Below are 22223 nucleotides of genomic sequence, written 5' to 3' on the forward strand. Positions count from 1 at the left end.
TTTATAAAAACGGACCTGTCTGGATTTTGGATGTCAAATGCACATGCAATATTTAGACACAAAAATAAAAATTTGGGATACAAGTGTATGTCAATTTCCCCATAAAGATAACGTTCTTCTTACATTTCTTAAGTGCAATTAGAAATGATTTTTTAGGGAAAATTGTATGAACTAACAAACTATTAATTCAAATTAAATGTTATAGCCATAGTTTTTTTTATTTGTAATTCGCAACAAACATTCCATGTTTTTTGCCATCCCATTTGTATACCGAAATATACAAATAGAACCATTCGGTATACAAACTTTGTGTTGTATATATGTAGTAATTTTGTTTATATACAATTATTATGTTTTAGTTTGTATACCGAAATATACAAATACAAATTTTTATGTATATGTATACAATATACAAATGAATAGACATAGCAAACATAAAGTTTGCTATGAAGCGCAATTATACAAACTATAGATATAACATACAAATATGATTTTTATGTTTGCTAAATCTAAAATTTACTTTTTTTTTAAGCTTGTGTTTAATCATAGATATTTGATTAGATTTTTTTTTTTAAAAATTATCTTCAAATATCTGTTTGATTGTCAAGTTTGATCAAATTTTAAGAATTTAATCTTCAAATATTTTCAAGTTTTCAAAAATGGATGGAGGAGAAATTTCATTTGTACTCACAAAACTTTGATTTATTTTCTAAATAAAATGCATGTTCAAACATGAATATTTTCAAATTCCAAAAATCACAATTTCTAAATTCAAATTTTCAAGTTTTTAACTTTAAAAAAATCTATAGCTATACAAAAGCTTAGTATTTTCTTTGTTACTACTATTCAGATTTCAAATAAAAAATATTTGGAAATGATGACACAATTAATTGGACAAAGGGATGCAAAAAGTAAGGAGGGAAATGGAAATTGACATTGGCAACAGAAAAAACTCAAATGACATTATCAAAGTGGTTCGTGGGTGAGACGTGGAGATAAACGACGCCGTTTAACAAGAACCGACTCATCTCTTTTCCTCTCTTGTGTTCCTTTTGCTTCGTGTTGTTCGATACTGCCTTCTGATGATCGCCACTACATACATACACTCCTCATTTTCATCTCCTCCAACTTAGGGTTTCTCGATTCTTCCTCAAAAATGGAATCACTCTGTTTTCACGACGGCAACATCACTAACTTGATCAACAAACGCTACCTCAACGTTCGCCATGTAAGTCAAATTCTAATTACCTTTTTTTTTTAAAATTTTTGTGTTCTTGTCAGTTTGCTTAACTTTTCATCGAATTGGTATATTATGTGAGCTTTCGTTCTATGTAATTTTTCCTTTATGATGATGATGACATATGCTGAAATTTTTCATTATAGTTTCAGTTACTCAAGTGAATTATTGTGCCTGTAAATATTAGACTTGTTCACTCGATGAGGTTAGTTGGCTAGGGGAACTGGTCCTTGAAGATGCTACATTCATTCTGAATGTAATTCAACTGGGCCTCCATATTTTCTACTTCATTAGCTGAGAAACAGTGACTCGTTCTCCGGTTAAAATGAAGTGCAGATATGGAGAACCAGGATAATTCTCAAAATTATCAGTTGTTCCACCTCTACATCACAGAAAATTAAGGTGCCATCAACATGCTGAAAATGTGTGATCTCGTGGCTATTATGCCCATTCATGGCTACCTCAAAGGCTTTAATCCACTCATTTTGCTTAGCGATTTTAATCATGTTGTTCAAACCTTCCATGAAAGTTATGAAAAGATAATGGGACAAAGGATGATCCTGCCTGAGACCTCTGTGAGTTGGAACATAACCTTTTGTGGGAACCTTGATGATGACTGAGAATATGACAATAGACATATAAGCTTCCATCAATCAAAACCTATCTATTGTAACATGTTTAGGAAGAAGTTCCAGCTCACATGGTCATAGGATTTCTCAATATCTAATTGACAAAAAATACATGCTTCTTCTGTTTCTATCTTGAATCCACTGCTTCATTGGCTATTAGTATAACATCCGTTATTTGCGTTCCTTTTTTGAATGCCATCTGTTGAGAGTCAACCAGTTTTTTCATTATCCTTTTAAGCCTCTCTGTCACTTCTGCAATAAATTTGTAAATGTTTGTTGCCTATTAAACATATAGGTCTGAAATGCCTAAGCTCCTTTGCACCATTCTTCTTAGGGATCAAGGCAAATAGGCAATGCATGGCATTGAGATTCTTCTAAAAAAAAACGGGAGTAAAAATTGTGGAAAGCTCCCATGATATCCTGTTTAAGCATCTCCCATGTACATCATACTTTCTAGCACAAAAGTATTCCACTAGTCTGTCCTTATTTCTCCATCTCCTCACCATGTTTTGCTGATCAGTTTAAGCCTTTTTGAGAGCAAAGCAGACCCATTCATTCCATAGTCGTTTTGCTTAGCATCGGACATCTCATCATGTTACGACTTCTTTCGATCCAATGGAGCCATGTATCATTGTTGGGTGTCCACTGGGTAGTATCAAGACTTAAAGCCGGTGTTGAAGTAAATTCCGTTTTCTCCCATGTGTGTAATCTGAAAAAGGAGCCAAGGTTTTATGTAGTTCACAGTGGGTGAACTCTGGAATAAAGAAAGAAAGGGGTTTTTTGGCACAAATGCATCGGAAAAGGTTAAGATACATTCCCAGAAAGTAGGAGAGAGAGGAACCTTGGGAAAAGTGCATGGGTACTTTTTTTTATAATTGACCTTTTCTCTATTTGCTTTTCTTTCTCAAACCACCTTGTTAAATTTTGAGAAATCCAAGCCAAAACCATCACAAGTGCTTACGAATAGCGGCTTTCATTTGACTTGGGCAGCTACACATTTGTCAGTCTTTTTGAAAATTTATTAAATGATTTTACAGCCACCGGAAATATATTTCTTCATCGGTTCCTGTATGTGAGACCAGCAAAGCTTCAGTCCCTTAATGACTTGGATTACTAATAAGGTTCTGTCTGGTGTTTTTAAGCTCAGTACTTTCCGCTTATTTCTGTCTCACAAATTATACTTGGGTTTCTATTCTTTACAGGACTCTGTTCACGAATTGCAAATGCACTCCTCTTTGGTGAAAAGAATGGCTTTAGAAAGAGAACTAGATGTGAGTGCCTTAATGAGTCCAATTTTATTGTGCATATTATTAAGATATTAATCTCACATTATCTTTTATCTGATTGATTATTTTGCAAAGTTGGGCATCTGTCTGTTGAGAGATTAAAACACTCATCCTATGCCTTGATTGGAGAACAACTAGTTGAGGGTGTCAACTATTTACCTTTTTTTTTCAAGTGCAGCTCATGAAAGTGGTATTCTTTTCATTTGCATCAATAGGCACTTTTTCTTATTTATGGACATTGCCTGGTTCTCCTTTGCAATAAAGTTTATGCATGTAACACCTGAGCATAATACAAATTTTAATTATTTCAAGATGCCCGAACAATATATGAGATAATTTTGGTGAAAGATGGAAAATTTGACCTTACTTACACACTCCTCATCAAAATATGCCTCACTTTGATGTGTTTGAGTTGGTTGAGGAGTAGTTTAATTAATTGTTTGAAGTGTGACAAATTGACGCAGTGAGTTGAAAGAGTTGGCTTGTTAAGTTGGAAATAGTATAAAGTAGAAGTGATGGATAGGGAAATTAGTATGTGTGATGAATGGTCCTAGTTAAAATGTTTTTACAAATGCTTTTGAAGAAACATAATTTAATAAGCAGACCATTAAGCATCTGTATTGTAATTCCTTCTAAACTTCAGCAATAAAGTTCTGATCCTCTATATGTTTCATCCTTCCTTTTTCAAGTTACACAATCCAGTATGAATTGTATAATAATAAATCTAACATTGAATTCACTGTAAAAAAGGGGTATTAGGATCCTATGTTGCTCGGACTCTTCAAAATTGTCAAATGGGTGCATGTCTGATTCTCCAAAAGTAGATATGATATCGAAAGTGAAGAGCCCGTGCAATTTACTCTAGATCTAGACTTGAAATTTTGCGCACATGCAAACGAATTTTCTGCTTCTGGCTCTCAATATATGTGCCGGACAAAACAACAACTAAGCCTCAGTCCCAAACAAATTGGGGTTGGCTATATGAATCTTCACCTTCTTTGCTTATTGAGTTAAATTCATCTCAGGCCAACATTTTTTATGCTAGATAAAAATAAAAAAGCAGTAGAAGTTTTCTATATCTTTAACAACTTCAAAATCTATTATAGGGTTAAAAGACTCCTAGCGATCAGATCGAAAGTAATCATTTTAACGCAACAACTAAAATATGATCTCACCTAATTGATATGGCTTATATACCTAGATCTTTTTCTTCCATGATCTCCTATTTTTCGCAAAGCCTGTGTGGGGTTCCAACAGATTGTAGGTCATTCAACACAACTTCTTTTCACGTGATTTCAGGTCTACCTCGTCCGTTTTAACACCTTCACTCACTATGATTTCACATGTTTAAACCGTTGCATCTGGAGGTCGATGTGGGATTGACCAAACCATCTCAATCGACCTCCTTTTACGGCCTTATGTGTGTTCTACTTGCACTTTGTGGTTGTTTGAATCCTAGGAATATTATATAGCATATGTGTAAATATAGTAGGTAGCTTGATTCCCTCTTATTTTAACTAGGTATTGATTTGTACTGATTATGTATTGATTTCCTTTCTTTTTAGGACATGTATACTTAGCTATTTAAACCCCAATAGCTTGTGGGAAATAATCAAGCTAAGTTCTCTCTCAAAATCTTGTCCTCTCACAATGGTGAATGGGATCATTTTAAATCTTGTCTAATCATTTTTTTTTGAAAATGGTAATTGTTTTTATTTCTGCAGAATAGTACATAGGTTATACTGAAACCCGTATTTACATAAGGAAACTCTAATAATACCGACCTATCCCTATAATGAGTCTAAGCCATCAATGATAGAGATGGTATCATTAAAGTAAATTTGATTACACCAAAAACACAGAGTGGAAATGCAATTCAGTTTAATCTTGTATTACCGCATAACATCTTAGCAGTTGTATTGCCATGATAGTCATCTTGTGTGGATGTGTTGGACTTTAGCTGCTCAATATTCCTTCTCATATAGCATCTGGCTCATAAAGTTCAGCGTCGACTTTTTGGTGCACTCATATTGTTCCTTGTTGTATATAAGAAAGAGTGGAGTTCGTAGAGAATCATATCTTTTTGTCGGTTCTTTACCTTTTGGTATACTCGTGTATACGACCAAATTTGTGGCCATGTTAATGAATGAAAACAGTTGTCTGATATAAAATAATAACATTTGGCTTACACTGTTCTATAGAATGTATCTTTCAACTCGTAAGCATCATTTTATCACGTAACTCCCATTAACACTTTACCATTTCAAATATCATATTTGATCCTATGGTAACATCCTACAGGACTAGATATCTGAATTGTTTGCATTTAGACACCACAACCCTGTCTAATCTCACGTCAAGTTCACTTCTCTTATGCTGACTAAACGTGCAGAGCTGCACATTAATTTTCTTCTATTCTATCAATTAAATTCTTTTTTATGTTCACATGTTTACTTTACTAAAAAAGTAAGACCACCGCTGAAGTCACAAACCTTTTTTTTGGTTTCTTTTATGAACTCCACTAGTCCATGGATTATATGGGCTTTCTGTTGTGTACAAATAAACTTCGATATCCTGCAGTGTATATATTTTGTTTTACTTCTATTATCCTAAGGCCCTTGGTCTCTAGAGTGATTCTCCATATTTCAGGCTCTTGATACACGTCATCACTGGTTTCATCAATCAGTACAGAATAGCCTGCAAATAACTTACACCATGGGGCCTCATCATGTATTTTGTTGTTAATTTGAAGACATTAGCAGTCATTTCCAGAAGATTAGGATGAACTGTCTTAGTCTACTCTTTTTTTGGTGTAAACAGAATAGGTGGGGGGATATAGGAGAATTAGTAGATTTAATTGGCAATTATAATTTTTCATCTTTTGAATAGGGGCTCCTGTTTTGGCTGTAAGTATATCTTTGTAAAGTTCTTAACTTAGCATTTTTTTCATGTGCTAAGTTATGGTTTTAATACAATTGGCTACCTTTGACTCAAAAAAAAAACAACAAATCATCGGTACAAAAGTTCAGTCAATCCCGATCCGTGTTGTGTAAACGCATGATTATGAGAAACTCTGTTGTGTCTTCTACTATGTTCTAATGCCAATGACGTCTCCTTCATACATGTCTTTTATGACATTTATTGTATGGATTCCTTTCTTCTCAGACATCTATCCACCAAAAGACCTTTCATGGTACTACCATATACTCTCTTCAGGTCAACAAACACTATGTGTAGATTTATTAACCTTTTAAGAAATACTGTTAGTTGCTCCATAGGACTTCTGTTTGATAGTATTTTGATGGATATATATGTATGTGCTTACAGTCTCAAGGGTTTGTTCATTAGTTGCTCCATTGGTCTTTTTTTCTTGAAACTGAAGTTACTCCATTGGACTTCTTTTTTTTTTTGATAAGAACTCCATTGGACTTCTGTTTGATAGTATTTTGATGGATATATATGTATGTGCTTACAGTCTCAAGAGTTTGTTCATTGCTTGACAGGGGCATCAGGGTTGCGTGAATGCGATAGCTTGGAACTCAAAAGGCTCCCTTTTGATATCTGGATCAGATGATACAAGCGTATGATACTCTCTACGCTTCATTGCTCCTTTATTTTTTCATCTTATCTTCTCAATGTGAATATGTGTTAGTTGGATTTGCTTCTAGAACCTGCAAGATAGTCAGATATAAGAGCTCTCATGGACGTGTGTGTGTGTGTATATATGTATGTATGTGAGTTCATTATACTTTTTTCATCTGTCTTGGCGAAATTGTGTATTAGTAGTCATTTGAAAATTCTTGAGGATGTTTTATATTGATCATCTTTTGTAGTTTTCTTGTGGGAGCCCGAAGTCTATTGTCATTCTTTTTCAAAGTGTGAAAACATTGGTGACTGACTTGGACAGACAGAAGTTCTATTTAGTCTTGTGAAATTGTCTATTAGTAGTCATTTGCCATCCATAACTTGCAAATGGCACTGGATGATCCTGCCTGTTTGAAATTGAAGACCACCATGAATGAACAGCAAACAAAAGCCTAGTGGAAGGGGGCAGTTAGCTGGCTGCTTCTTTGCCATGTGCTTTGCTGCACTTTATTTTATAGAACTATAGAAGAAAAAAACCAAATGAGAGTGGAAGGCAAGGGCAAGCGATAGAAAGCGCTGTTTGGACTTTTCAAACCTAGCAAACTGAAACATCTTAGTAGCTAAAGGAAGGGAAATCAACCGAGAACCCATTAATAGTGGCAAGTGAGAGCAGTTTGGGGTTTGAAGAAAAAGAAACACAAATCTTTGTTCTTCCCACAAGTAGGCTGATTTTTTCGGAACACGGTTCGAGATTACCGTAACCATGTATATATAGAAATATATCTTCGACGCTGTCATTTTGAATTGTCCGCTGCAACCGCTCTTTCACCCCCCAAAGAGTAAAGTTGTGTTGATGAGCGCATATGAGGAAGCCAGAGCAAGAAAACCAATAGCTCTTTCTTGTCCTTCGACTTAAAGGTTAAGGGGAAAAGAGAAGTGCTTTTGCTACTGAGAAAGCGAATGGTCAGCGCGAAAGTTCTAGACTTAGCCGAGTGTTAACGAAGCTAGATTCTCATAGCGAGGCACTTCGAGTTAGCGAAGCGCTGTAGTAGCGCCGATGCATGAGGTAATTTCATATTGATTCGAATTAATCCATATGCTCCCATTTTTAATAAGATTCTGTCCAGAAACATACAAGTACTGTAATGTGCTTCTCCATGGGTATTATCTGGTAACCATTTATGTAGGGGGATAATGGGCGATTTGACAGCAAAAGCAGTATAAAATCCAATATAGAAGATTATTTGTATTGTGCTGTAACAGTTATTTTTAGTTGTGCTCATGCATGATAGAGTCAACACAAATAGATTCCTTTGTAGGGAGGCTTAAGTACCACCATCAATCTATCAGTAAAATGATATGATTTGAGATTGAGATAGGTAAATATTCTGTTCTTCAATTCTAACCGCTGAGATGTTATAAAAGAAAGTTCTATTATAAACTTAAAACTTAAGATGAAACATAATCTTCAGAGATGCTTTGTTACATCTAGAGTAAAATGAAGAGCGATTATTGACACACAAGAAATTAAAGCAAGGGCTACCTCTGGGGTCTGCTGGGAATACTCTGGGAACAGCTCTTAAACGTGACCTGATGATGGAACAGTTTTTCAGAGAACTGGTTGATTATGTTCTGAGCATTTTTTCACAGTTTCTTTTGCACTTTGCAGGTTAATTTTGGGCCCATCTTAATTTATATTCCATATCTGTGGTTACTGTATCTGTATTGCGTTCCGGGCTTCAGCTGATATTTGACATCCTGGATTTTGTGTTTTATGCACTTATATACAAATTTATTTGGTGCAGATGAATATCTGGAGTTACTCAGGCCACAAACGTTTGCATTCCATTGAGACTGGTCACAGTGCCAACATATTCTGCACAAAATTTATTCCAGAAACTTCGGATGAGCTAGTTGTTTCTGGAGCAGGAGATGCTGAAGTAACTCTTGATGCACCAAATTTTGTGTGTTTGTACAATGATGCTATTCACTTTGCTTTGACTGTTTTTTCTCCAAAAATTTATGCTCTCTTCACATTTACTTTCACTGGCAGGTTCGTCTTTTTCATTTGTCTCATCAAAAGGGAAGAGGTGAAGACAATACCGTGACTCCAGCAGCACTATTTCAGTGTCATACCAGGAGGGTCAAAAAATTAGCTGTAGGTGTTCAGGCAACAGTGATTTTTTTTTTTTAGTGATAATCAAGTATTTGTGTGGATCTGATTATCTCTCTTCATATTATATGCTGCTTTTTGTGACTGTAGGTTGAAGTTGGGAATCCTCATGTAGTATGGAGTGCTAGTGAAGATGGGACTGTGAGACAGCATGATCTTCGGGAGGGTGCGTCTTGTCCCCCAGCTGGTTCTTCTCGTCAAGAATGCCGTAATATACTTGTTAGTCTCAACTCACTCTACATTGTGATTAATATATTTGCTGCTTCATCGAAAGGCCAAAAGTCTTCTATCTCTTCTATAAGAAGATCGAGTTACAATTGCTTCAGTTTCTTTGATAGGGAAAGAAGTGGTTAACCAGTTGCCTCATATAAGCTAATTAAACTGCTTCATCAAAATTGTGTTTTTCCTTTTTCTATGACATCATCGTAACGTGCTTTAAGTATGCCTTTTTGCAATTTTGGCATAAGCAATTGTCGTGTTATATGCTCTACTAATTTTTTCTTGGCTGACCTGAAGGCTTAGGTATCAACTCAAAAGTTTTATATGATGAGTATTGGTTTTAACGTTTTGTGCTATAACCAAAAATTCTCCTTTTGAAGACTTTGAATTTTTCTCGTGTGGTTGATGTCTTTGTTTCTAAATGCTCGATCTTTTATTGTAGTCAAGTGAAAATTGATAAGAACGTTTAGAACTTTGTCTTAAGCTGTGATGTCTAAGCAGTTCACGTTTCAATATGTTTGGTCCATGATGGCAGCTTGACTTACGCTGTGGAGCTAGGAAATCATTAGCTGATCCTCCTAAACAGTTGTTTGCTCTGAAGTCGTGTGATATTAGCTCCATGAGGCCTCATTTGCTTATTGTTGGTGGAAGGTATAGTTGCTTTTACTAGTCTATTGCAGTACGGGTATATTCCAGGTGATACTGTCGGTTTTCTGATCTGGAATTTAATTTATTGCAGTGATGCTTTTGCTCGGTTGTATGATAGGAGAATGCTACCTCCATTATCCTCGAGTCAGAAAAAGCTTCCACCTCCACCTTGTGTCAGCTACTTCTGCCCAATGCATCTTTCTGATCGTGTTAGTTTTGACTCTGCTTCTGCGTTATCTTACTTTAGAGTCTGCTAATAGTTTTACTGGCTATAAGTTCTATTATTTCTTTATCATAGGGGTGCAGTGGTTTCAGTAGATCATGGGGTGCATCTCACCTCATTCTCACACTTGAAGCACACAGCTGCTTGCACTGAAGATGTCCTCCTTGTGACCTTTACTCTTGACTTTATAAAACAAGAAATCATTGAGAAGTTCTTGCAAAGAACTTGTCTAGTTTAGTCCTCTCCATGCTTTATTGTCAATGAGTTCTTGTTGTCATTGTTTTGGTAGAGGGAGTAAAAGGGGGAGGAGTTGGAGAGAGGGAGTCCGGAATAGGATCACATTCTTTATTCTGCAGAACTTGACTATATTAAACTTTGATCAATCTGAAGAGGTAATCCACTTCTGATAGACACGTTTTTTTTTTGCTGTCATCCATCTTAAAATTTGATTATGGTTGTGGAGTAAAAGGGGGAGGGGTTGGAGAGAGGGAGTCCGGAATAGGATCACATTCTTTATTCTGCAGAACTTAACTATATTAAAATTTGATTAGTCTGAAGTGGATATCTGAAGGTAATCCACTTCTGATAGACACGTTTTTTTTTTTGGCTGTCTACCATCTTAAAATTTGATTATGGGTGTGGTTCTTTTTTCTTTTTTGGGGGCCGCCTCCTTACAAATGGGGGGAAGAGGTCCTCTATCAAAGATGATTAAAATGGGGAAGGGGGTAACTTCAATGCAGGCTAGTCTTCCCTTAGGAATAGACTGAAGCAAATATAAAAAAGGTAATGTATCTCTACGTAAAGTGCAATGCACCGCACTCAAGGGTACGACCTAGTGTTAAATGAAGTGGGGTGAGATGAGGTCTCGGGTTCAAAACACTTGGTGGTTTCTTCCTCAACTGTCCAAGCAATGGGTGGACAGAGTTGGGTGGACCCACGTTGAGCGAAGGGGTGTCAAGCGACACCACTTCGTCGGAAAAATTACTAAATATATATATTAATACTGTGTAAAGCTATATATTTAATAAAATGACACTAATTTACAGAAGTAACCTAATGGCGTGTTGGTTCTATGTTCGCTTTGGGTGCTTGAGCTTGGGGGTTCAAACCTCATCTTTTTTTTTTTTGAGAAATGTAACAGTTAGTCTATATTTATCCACAGGTATACTACCTCAAAAGTGTTGTAATTACATAGGATCCTATACCTACCAAGTTACAGCCAGTCTATAGTTGTGCTGATTACTTCTGAGCTGTCTAAGACTACTTGTTTACACCAAAAATAATACAGAGCTAAACAATTAAGCTTAAATCTTTGTATGTTGCTCTGCTTTCCTTCCTGACATCTCTGGTTCCTCTCTAGCCATACTGTCCACCATATACATGATGGGACAATCTTCCATCTCTCCTCCTTTCTTCCTGCATTTCCATCCCTATTCCAGCACTTCAAAACCTCTTCTTAAGCGTTTCTTTTGCAAAATATATAAAAATGTGGTTTGTAAGCATTTCTTTTGCGCGTTTCTTTTGCAAAATATATAAAAATGTGGTTTGTTAGTATTGAACTCAAGGTTTAAAACTAACCTAAGCCAATGAGACAAGGATGTAACTTACTTTAAAATTCGATAGTTAAAGTTCTAACTTTTCTTCCGTAAATATTGACACTGCTTACTAAAAATTCTGCGTACGTCACTGGACAGAATTACCCGGTACCTGTGCTGGTGGGAGGTAGCACATGCCCATGGAATAATCCAGATGAGTGCAAGATGGCTCGAACACCATAGTAGCATATGAAGTTGGTGCATCTACTTGTCTGGATCTATCAGTGAAGATCTATTTCTGCAGAATTTCTTACCAAGCAAAGTTACTTTGTATCCATTTAATAGCAGCTGAGCATAGTTCTGTGTGTATATATATGTATAGCATATCAGTCTTTGCTCTGATTGACTGGCCACTGCTTGTCACCAAGAATGAGCAATTACTTTTCATGATTGTGGCATATGATGTGGCCTCGGAAAGGGAAGCTGCTGAATTTTCTCTCTTTTTCCTCAGGGACGTTCCAACTTGCATATGACTCATGTCGCATTTAGTCCCACGGGTGAAGAGGTTTTGCTTAGCTATAGTGGAGAACATGTATACTTGATGGATGTGAATGCTGGTATGTACCTTTGGTTATATTCTTTCTTATAATATATACTTTTGTTAGTGATTCTGTTTCTGCTGCTACCCTATATGGTTGTCTTCAGTTTTTGAAATCCCTGAGATGTGTGATGAATGTAACATATGCCTTAATGCTAGGGATAAAGCTTTTCTTTCATAACCAAATGAAACTGTCTAAGGTGAGAATCCAAGACTGATGGGTACACAATTAGTCATTATTAGCTAAATAAATGGGTTCGAGTACAGAGTACTTGAAGAATTTTGTTAGACATTTCACTTATTCAATATGTCAATTATTATACTGTGTTCCTCTGGTGCTCTTCTCCTCTTGCTGAAGCTAACTTCAATAAAAAATTTAACAAGTTTAAAAGATGAGCAATTTGGTGGAAAGAAGAAAAGATGTATAATATTATAAAATAAGCATGTGACAGCTCTGCTACCTTCTGTGATATTACATTCTGTGTGCTTGAAAGTTTAAGATAAGTCATACTTGAAGCTCTGGTTATGTTATTGACTTATGATTTAGGAAGCTTTTAATTTGTTGTAGCACATGGAAGTTCTATCTCATATACCTCTGGAGATGTGTCAAACCTGATGAATTTTGCTCCCTTGGTCAATGGAATCGAATTACAATCATCAGTTAGTGGAATCTTCTTAAATGGTTCTTCATCAAAAAGAATTCCAGCTGCCAAGGTTATTCTTCCTTCTTTACCCCTCCTATTATCCCCGGCCTCCTGGTCAAAATTGATTAAAAACTTCATTTTGCTTTCTCTTGCTTTAAAGTGACATATCTTAATCATCGTTGTTTCCTTCTTTCTCCAGCTAGAAAAATGCAAAAGATTGATGCAGATGGCACTAAAGTCTTTGAAAGAGGACTCCAACTTTTATTATGGGATAGAAGCTTGTAATGAAGTCTTAGACGGTTGCAGGGATGAGATTGGTCCCCTTCTATCCTTCGAATGCTTATGCACTCGTGCAGCAATATTGCTGAAGGTATCTGAAGTCAGACAATTTCCTGATTGTACATTGGCAGTTCTTTAAGGATAGTATACCTAATTTAAAATATTTTCCGGCTTTTACCAGAGGAAGTGGAAAAATGATGCACATATGGCTATAAGAGACTGTCATAGAGCTAGAAAGCTTAATTCATCCTCCTTTAGGCCTCTTATTTTGATTGCTGATGCTCTTTCACAGGTATGTTATTCAGTGTTTGTGAGAACTTTGTGGCTAAAATTTCTTGTTCATAGGCTGGATAGATTAGTGACAATTACCAAGTGGGTTTTTGCGCTCATACTCCCTTTCTGGTTGTGGCCCTCTTAGCCATATGGTTTTTCTTACCCGGTTTGATCTTCCTTCTCTGGCGTTTAATCTTTTCCAAAGTTCCCGTTGGAGTAGTAATTGTCCGTGAGAAATTTCAAAGGTGATTGTGCATCATATTTATGATGTTCTCAAAATATAAGGCGATTCATGTGTTAGTCGTACAATGATATAGTGTATCAAAATCATTAAAAGTTTCTGGATTCTCTCTAGATTAAGTTATCTTCTTAGTCATGGTATAACATTGAAAAAGTCAAATTTACTAATCACTCTTATTAGGAAGCCTTGTAAATGGTTTAGATACTTTTTTTTTTTTTTTAACTTGGTAACTTAAATGGTTTAGATACTTTTGCTTTCGTTATGTTAGTAAAACTTTATGATTGATCTTTCTAGCACTTTATATCTTCCTGGCTTCCAAGAATCTTCGTTGGTCTTCCTTGGTTTGCTTTCTAATATGCACGAATCCTCCATATTGTATAACCTTTGATCTAATTATGTAGTGGTTGCAGTTATAACTGCATAAAATATATTTCTCAACAAGGACAATTCATAAAATGATTGAGATTATTTGTCTGATTTTCATTTATCTCTCGATTCTGTAAGCTGTCACTAATATTGTCTGCAGTTAGGTAAACATAAAGAAGCTTTGGAGTTTGCTATTGGTGCACAATCCTTGGCTCCATCTGATTCTGAAGTTGCATTAAAGGTGGAAAGTATAAAAGAAAAAATTGCTGCAGGTAAGTAACTTACATTGAGCCCGCAATTGTATTTTCTTGCCTAAAATAAACAATGTTCTGCTGGTATCAGTGCCAGCTCTAAAAAATCCTATTGGAACACTAGACTACCACTGAATATATTTTACTTAGTAAATCTTTTAGTTCCCTTTTGCCATGCTTAGAGAGAGGAGGTTTCAGGGGAATTGAATAAATGTTGAGACTAGATACTTCTGTAGTCTTGTTTGTATTTTCTGTCCATGACTAGCTGATGAGATATTGGTGACCCTGAGCACCACAAGTTTATGGGATTTTACTCATTATGTTGTTTTTGTGGCCACCATAAGGACCATCTTTATGTTTTCCTGTATGCTCTATTGTTTTTTGGTCTGTTTGGAAGCACTGCTTCCTTCACCTCGATGCCAATTTAGTTCTCGTGTGCCCAATTAAGGTTTCAGAACTCTTATTATAGTTTCAACGCCAGATTGAAGATTGCATTTCTATGCATGAAAATTATTGAGGATGTAAATTCATTTCACTAGAGCTTGTTCTTGCCCAGAACAAAATTTTAATTCATATTCATGCTTTAATTTGTACCAACAATATGCCTGGATTTACAGCTGAAGCAGACAAAACAAATAAGGCAAATGGTGGAGAATCTAGGTCTGATCCACGGGCAGGAAGATTATTATCCCTAAGTGACATACTGTATCGTTCAGACGCAAACAGTGATGCATCGCAAGATGGTCCCAGGTCTGAAAGAGATGATTCTGATGATGATGATGAATTAGAATTGGCTTTTGAAACATCAATGTCTGGTGATGAAGGACGAGATGTTGATCCTAGTGTCCTTCATGGAAGTTTGAACTTGAGAATCCACAGGAGAGGTGATTCCACTGGGGAGGCTGGATGGGAAAATGGTTCATGTGGTTCGCCAGCCTCTAGTCAAAAAGAGAAAACAGCTTACCAGGTTTGGCTTGAATGTTGTTTTCCTGTTCTGTAAAGTTGTTTGGTCTCCCTTTTATTCTCTGGGTTCAGAAAAGATCTTCATTTCTCTATCCTTTTTTCGGTGTTGTGCTTGCTTTGATCTACTTGTGCATCTTTCTACTTTAGTGAGGCTTTTTGTCTATTGAGGTCATGACTGATACTATGGTTCTGCGTATGATTTTAGATCTGTATATCTCGAACGTCTGGTAGGTTATTTTCCCCTGATCAGTCTCTCTTTTTCGTTGTTACCACAAAGTTAATCTAACCCAAAGTCTCTAATATCATCTTGAGTCTCTTCCCAGCATCTGTTTTTAAACTTGGATTTGTATTCTGACTCAAAGCATATAGCTGTTCTTGGTGGCTGGTCTGAGTAGTGAGTGGTGACTTGCTGGTTTCTGTTGCCGATGAATCCCCTGTCCCAACACTTGTTTATGTCGTAGAGATGGCTCACATAATTTCCCCATTCTCATATGGAACTGAATATTGTTTTGCTCACTTGACCAACAGTTCAGAGATTTTATGTAAATCTCAAAGGTCATCATAGGTGTTAGAAGGTGAGATGAACTGCTGCTGCTTTAAAAAAAGGTGGGCTAAACTGTGAAAAGTGAAACAAATAATCAGATGCATGCAATTGATCATAATAATTGTCTTTGACATACCATCCTGTAAATTGTTTACTGAATTGCAGGAGTTGTTCTTGGGAGAAATGAGTTTCATTTGTTAAAAAGTGTCAAAATGCTCATCTTGCTGACTGACTAATAATTTGCAGAATTGTAGGCAGTGATAGATTTCATCTGTTAAAAAAAGATGTCAAAATGTTCAGGAAGCCATAATATTAAAACTTGAACATGTCTTTCTCAGTGAAGTTTCTTTTCCCTTGTTATATAGATGCATGTATATCTTGTCTTTCAGTATCAAGTTTGTTTCCTTGCTTAAACAGTGTCTTTTTTTTGTTTCTCTCAAATTGTATTGCAGCCTGAAACAGTGATAGATATGAAGCAAAGATATGTTGGTCATTGCAACGTCAGCACTGACATCAAACAAGCGAGCTTTCTTGGTGAACGAGGTATTCAACATCTTAATGGTCTCCATGTTCATGGTTGTGCTGCACATTATCTGGTCATTATACTTGAAAATATAGATGAGTAGAACAACTGTCTTTCACCTGCTTTCTCCCCTTTAATCTCTCAGAAAGATTTATTGAAGTAAGAAATTAAACCTACGTAAACATCAAAATCAATTGGTCTGTATGTGTGACATTATGATGGTTTCAGGTGTTAAAAGAGGATGAGGTAAACCTTAATACACGTAAAAGGAAATTTGTCTCAAAAGATTTATCTCCAAGAATCCACAGGGACTTCGTTAAAAACAGAACAAAAGGAAGCAAAAGATCCATATTGATGATGAGAGTTGAGGCTTAGTGAAGTTAATGTAATTTTTTTTTTGATAAAGTAATAGATCTTAGGTATATATGTTTGGGGAAAAACAAATTCCCGTACACATGAGCTATACCAAAAGATAGAAAATCTACCAAAAAAATAAACAATACCTGGTCTTCTATACGTATGAGAATCTCATGGGTACACCAAAAAGAAATAAGCATAAGAGGCTACTCCTCAACGGTACAAAATTTATATCTACTCCTTCAAAACTCTCCTATTTATTTCTTTCCAAGCAATGCACATAAGTGCTAGTGGGGAATATTCCAAGACCTGTGCCTTCTCTCCCCCCTTCCACATCTCCAACTAAACAATACCTCGTTCATAGTGCCTGGCATCATCCAATAAATTCCAAAGTAATATTATCAAAATTTCCCACATAACCTCGAAACAACCTGGCAACGAAGGAGATGATCAACATCTTCACCCAATCCCTTACACATAAAACACCAACAAAAATATGAGCTTCCTCTTCCTCAAATTCTAGGGATGTTAATTATATTATGTTAGTGTTTATAAGGAGTTCTTTATTCTGTTTTGAGTTTTGTAAGCAGGTAGTTTCTTTATTCTGTTTTGAGTTCTGTAAGCAGGTAGTAAATGTGGAGAATCTTAAATTTGCTGGTAGTTCTTTAGTTTGCTTAGAGATTTGTAAAGCAGTAGCAAATATAGAGAGCCTCAAGTGTTAGATGTTACATATTTTGTCATAAAACCCCAACTATTGAGTGTTGAAATTGAATAATTGGTGTAGTCAACCTTTTTGAAACGGCCTCTCTATCCCACGAAGGTAGGGATAAGGTCTGCGTACATCCAGACCCCACTTGTGGGGTATGTTGTTGTTGGTATAGTCAACCCTATTAGTTAAGTTTGAGGCATTTATTGTTTTGTTGCATGTTTGAAACTATATATTTATCCTTGGCTCACTTCGGTTTTTGGTCCCGGTGTCTCACCATTCTGTAGCTCATGTGTTTTTAATCTGTCTAGAGACTCTGATTCTCTTACCATCTTGGTTAACTTCCCTTCTTCTTCTTCTTTTTTGTGGTGGGGTAAGGGGTGGGGGGTTGTGCTTGTGCCTGGTCTGGAAGAAAAGGGGGTTACTATTTTTACAAGCAATATTGATGATGAGTTGAATTTGAAGGTTTTCTGGGCCACTTTCAAATTTGAAATGTGTCAGATTGATCCATTCTATTCCTGCTTATCATCTTGTAAATTAATGGCTTTGTTATGCACACTTGCCATTTATTATAAGGATTTCAGTGGATATGTTGTAAAAATCATTGTGCAGGTGAATATATTGCTAGTGGAAGTGATGATGGTAGATGGTTTATCTGGGAGAAACGAACTGGTAGATTGATAAAAATGCTTCATGGAGATGAAGCTGGTATTTTTCTCGGTTCTCATAAATTTGTTATAATTCTTTTACTTTAACCTGTCGTACCTTGTCTAACATCTCGGCCTTCACCCCTGTTCAGTTGTAAATTGTGTACAGTGCCACCCATATGATTGCGTTGTGGCTACCAGTGGAATTGATAACACCATTAAGGTTAGAGAAATGTCACAAGTACTTGGGAGTAGTTGTCACTATGTGTAACGAGTAATTTACTTATCAGTATACATGTATCTCTTTCAGATTTGGACTCCGACCCCTTCCCTTGTGGCTGATGGAGCTGCAGGACCAGAGACTTCCAATGTGTTGGAAGCAATGGAAAGCAATCAACGCAGATTGTGCCGCACTCGTGAAGCTGTCCTGTAAGACTTAACATGCTTATCATCTTTCCTCTAAATTAATTTTACAAATGCTTTGAGACATTAACTCCTATTGTAAACCCATCAAAATCTAATAGGGAATTGAGAAGCAGACTCTGCTTAGTTTCTTCTTGGGGTGATACCATTATTCATGATCTGTCTTTTATGTGCAAAGCTCCCTGTTCCTTCTCTGCTGTTAGTAGCTACTTTATGTTAAGCTCAAACCCGTCTTCCTCCAGTACCGTTTGAACATGGGAAGGTATCTACAGGGCTATCACCTTCTTTGGCCAGATCTTCCAATCTCTTTACAATTACAGCTCACTGTGCCCGCTCCTTTAATGGCGGGAGTCGTTCGCTTCATTCTGGTTGTAAGGCACCTTAAGAAATATATTAAACCATGTAAATCTTGATGATATTGTAGTGTAACTAATGACTGAAGAATACACTTTCACGGTGACTGATAGATGCGAAATGGATATTTCTCCTATTTTATACTATTTCTTCTAGTTATTGACAACTGCGAGCTATCCATATTGTTCTCTGCAGGCCTTTTGAGTTTTTGGAGCGATTTAGGATGCATGAGTTTACAGAAGGCAGCTTACATCCATTTGAATGCACACAAAGCTGAGAATGTTAACATGATCCTCTTCTGGTACGACACATTTTTATCTAACCCTTGTAATTTTTTATTTTTTTAAGGAAAAATGCTTAGTTGATATACCTGAAACTTCCACTGAGACTTATATTGATGTGTGAGCTTTTCGATGACCTTCTCCTGAGTACCTACAAACTCTAGCACCACTACTTTTTTGACAACTTCTTGTTTGAGGAAAAGCATACCAATATGTAACAAGTCATAGTTCCTCTACTTACTAGCAATGCTATTCTGATAATGTTTCGTCAATAAGGCTAGAAAGTGATTTATATGACTACTACTGCAGTTGAGTTGGACGGACATATCACATATATGCTCATCCTGACTGATTGTAACAGGAATGGTTAAACATTATTTGTGAGTAGTTCTTTACGTTTGAATATTGCAATGAAATGGGTCCATATCTGAGCAAAATGGATTTTGAAGTTCATATAGCTGACCTTGGATTAGCTTGGGATTGGAGCGAAGCAGTTATATAATTGTTTGTCAAGATCAAAGTGGTGGTTTGATAGGACGTATTAGATAAAATATTGGTATTAGATCTGGTATTTTAATCCCTTGTTTCAAAGTGTTTTCAACCTATGTAAAACTAAGTTATACCCCCTATTTAGTACTAATATTATACATAGCAAACCATAGCATCAGAAATACTAGGATTCCTATACATGGATAGCATGGTTAAAGACAGAACTGCCTTGAAGTCACTCAAAAGTATACAATGCTTAAGAATATGGAGGGTATTTTTGTAAACAAACAATAGTTGTTTTAAATCATGCATAACATGTTATTTGTAATACATCAAACCAAACACTGGATAAGAAATATTGTCATCATAACTAATCCCAGCATTAATCCCGGCATTACTAATACACCTTGTTTTGTAATATTCTTATGCACCCTAAGAACCGACCCCAAAGGAACGAAGACTTGCGCCCCCAAAATGTTCTCTCCTGCGGGCGGGAAAAGAAAAGAAAAAGGCACTACATGGACTACCTAATTTTTCTCACTTATCACTAGAGACTTTGACCAATGTTCAATTACTAGGCTAAATGTTCCAAAGAGATGTTGAAGTTATATTTTGCAGGAAAAATATAACCTAGTAAATCCTATCTTGTTCACAAGGCTAAACTGGGAGAAGATACATATGGTTATAGTGTCTCATTTGTCTTCGGATTAGTAAGCTCAATGGGTCAAAAGTGTGGCAATTTAAAGACGCTCATTAATGCAAAACTAATATAGATCAAGAGTAGTTTCTAATGCTAAATACTATTATTCTTGTTTGGTCTTTTTGGGTGTAAACAGGGACATAGTAATTGTGCTCACTTCATAACACAGTTTTTGCGGTTCATAGTACACTCTTCATCAGTATGTATTAAATTAAGTGATGCAAATTTCATGCTTATGCGTCATTTATAGATGACCTAGTAGATGGCTTAGCAACGATTTTACTCTTGGGTGGTAGGGGTTTAGAGTTGAATTTAATACATGGCAGTATACACTGGTGACTATAAAATGACTATCCTATGAACCACTCTTGTTCATTCAATTATATCCAAACAAGGTCTGGATGTCAAAGAGTGTCATAGAAATGTTGTACCTGCGCTTAGAGTTGTTTACTGAACCATTTGTTTTTGTTAAAGCTTCTCTGCATTTGACCAGGTTGCTTTAGTTTCTGGAATGTGGTGGCACGACAGTATGGCTTGTTTTGTATTTACATTTGTGTTTTACTACAGATGCCTGGATATGAAGTTCATCTGTTGGACAAGCTGGTTTGGGACAGAGGAAAAGTGTGTCATGTATAGTTATCGAAATCTATTGAAAATTTTGGATCCCAAACCAGCTGAAAAATTGTCAAGTTGTAATTTACATTTTAGTTTTACTGTATCATATCCTAATTCTTCTCAACTGTCCTCTCTTCCTGCGAGGTTTCTGTAAATATATATATGTACCGGTCTCTTATGTAATATAGTTAATAAATTTAAGGTAAAAACGGTGCATCATCCTCACATTTGATAGATGGAGGCTTAGGTTAATGATTTGCAGTGCCGTTGGCTTCAACTGTTTAATGTTGGTGAGAATGTCTGCTAATAGTCTGTTATACTTGTGAGTTATTTCCTTAGGACATTGATGTACAATTATTTCCTGGTAAACAAACTTATACATTTCCAATATTCGCTTCACAATCAATAAATGACGTTTGTACATAAATCTCTCGCAATTTCGAATTATTTTTGTTTTTAGGTTCTGAATCTTAGAAACTAAAAGAAACAAAATGACTTTAACGACCCATTTTGTTTCAGTTCAAACCTAAAACAAAAAGGTGATGGGAAAAAATCTAAACAAAAGGACAAGGGGAAAGTCTAATTTGTCAAAAGAATATAAACTTGAATATTTGTACGAATTTAATGTAACCTGACTTGTATATTAAAGATAAGAAAAAGATGAACTAAAAATTTGTAGGGAAAAAAAAGAAGAAAATTATTATGGTTTGGTTGTTTGGATGAGGAAGTGGTTTTGTTTATTTAAGGAAATGATTGTTAAATTGTCAATTTATATGGTACTGTGAATAAATTATTTTCATACGTGATGACCACACTGATGGTGATTAGCGAGACTAATTTGATTACATAAGATTCCATAAATCAAATACAAACTTACTAATCTTGGACTTACGTAGAAAGCACATCGGATTCCATAAATCAAATGAAATTAGTCCGACAATAAGATCAATCAATTTTCTAAATTTGGTATTAAACGTTATATAATGGAGTCTGATGGTGTGTGTACAGTTTCATTTTATTTATACATTAAAAAGATAGAAATATAAAATTTTGATAGATCTTCGGTTCAGGTACAACGATATCAAATTATTGGCATAAAATGACAAGATTATTTATTGTTGTTGTGATCATATCATATATATATATAAAAAAGAATCTTAGGCCCGCCTACGTGGCGCCATCACAAACCAGAATTCCCTTTTAATTTATTTATTTACAAAATTAGTCTTCCCTTTAATGAAGAGTTGTGACTTTTATGAAAAGTTGTGACTTTTATGAAAAATTGCGACTTTAATGAAGAGTTGCGACCTTTATGAAAAATTATGACTTTTATGAAAGGTTGTGACCTTTCCGAAGGGTTGCAACTTTTCCATATAGTTGTAACCTTTCTGATAAGGCACAATAAACATTTGTTCACACTACCCTTTGTTGTCT

General features: G+C 35.8%; 2 protein-coding genes across 2 annotated transcripts in view; both read left to right on the forward strand.

The window, feature by feature from the left end:
- LOC125814277 (cyclin-D2-1-like) overlaps window positions 1–22223 on the forward strand; it is a 211034-nt gene that overhangs the window by 38296 nt on the left and 150515 nt on the right. The gene's annotated exons all lie outside the window — the stretch shown is intronic.
- LOC125814263 (protein ALTERED SEED GERMINATION 2) lies at window positions 1012–20998 on the forward strand. The gene is made up of 20 exons (XM_049493731.1): window positions 1012–1228; window positions 3069–3137; window positions 6656–6733; window positions 8543–8677; window positions 8791–8895; window positions 9001–9129; window positions 9665–9780; window positions 9869–9986; window positions 12047–12152; window positions 12702–12847; window positions 12977–13147; window positions 13238–13348; window positions 14097–14208; window positions 14805–15154; window positions 16147–16237; window positions 17893–17988; window positions 18080–18150; window positions 18238–18356; window positions 18900–19005; window positions 20742–20998. Exons 1-19 carry the CDS (start codon window positions 1157–1159, stop codon window positions 18979–18981), a joined length of 2277 nt encoding a protein of 758 aa, XP_049349688.1. The 5' UTR covers window positions 1012–1156; the 3' UTR covers window positions 18982–19005; window positions 20742–20998.

Source organism: Solanum verrucosum, unplaced genomic scaffold, assembly GCF_900185275.1.
Source record: "Solanum verrucosum unplaced genomic scaffold, falcon-dt-bn FXZP01000230.1, whole genome shotgun sequence".
NCBI classification, from domain to species: domain Eukaryota; kingdom Viridiplantae; phylum Streptophyta; class Magnoliopsida; order Solanales; family Solanaceae; genus Solanum; species Solanum verrucosum.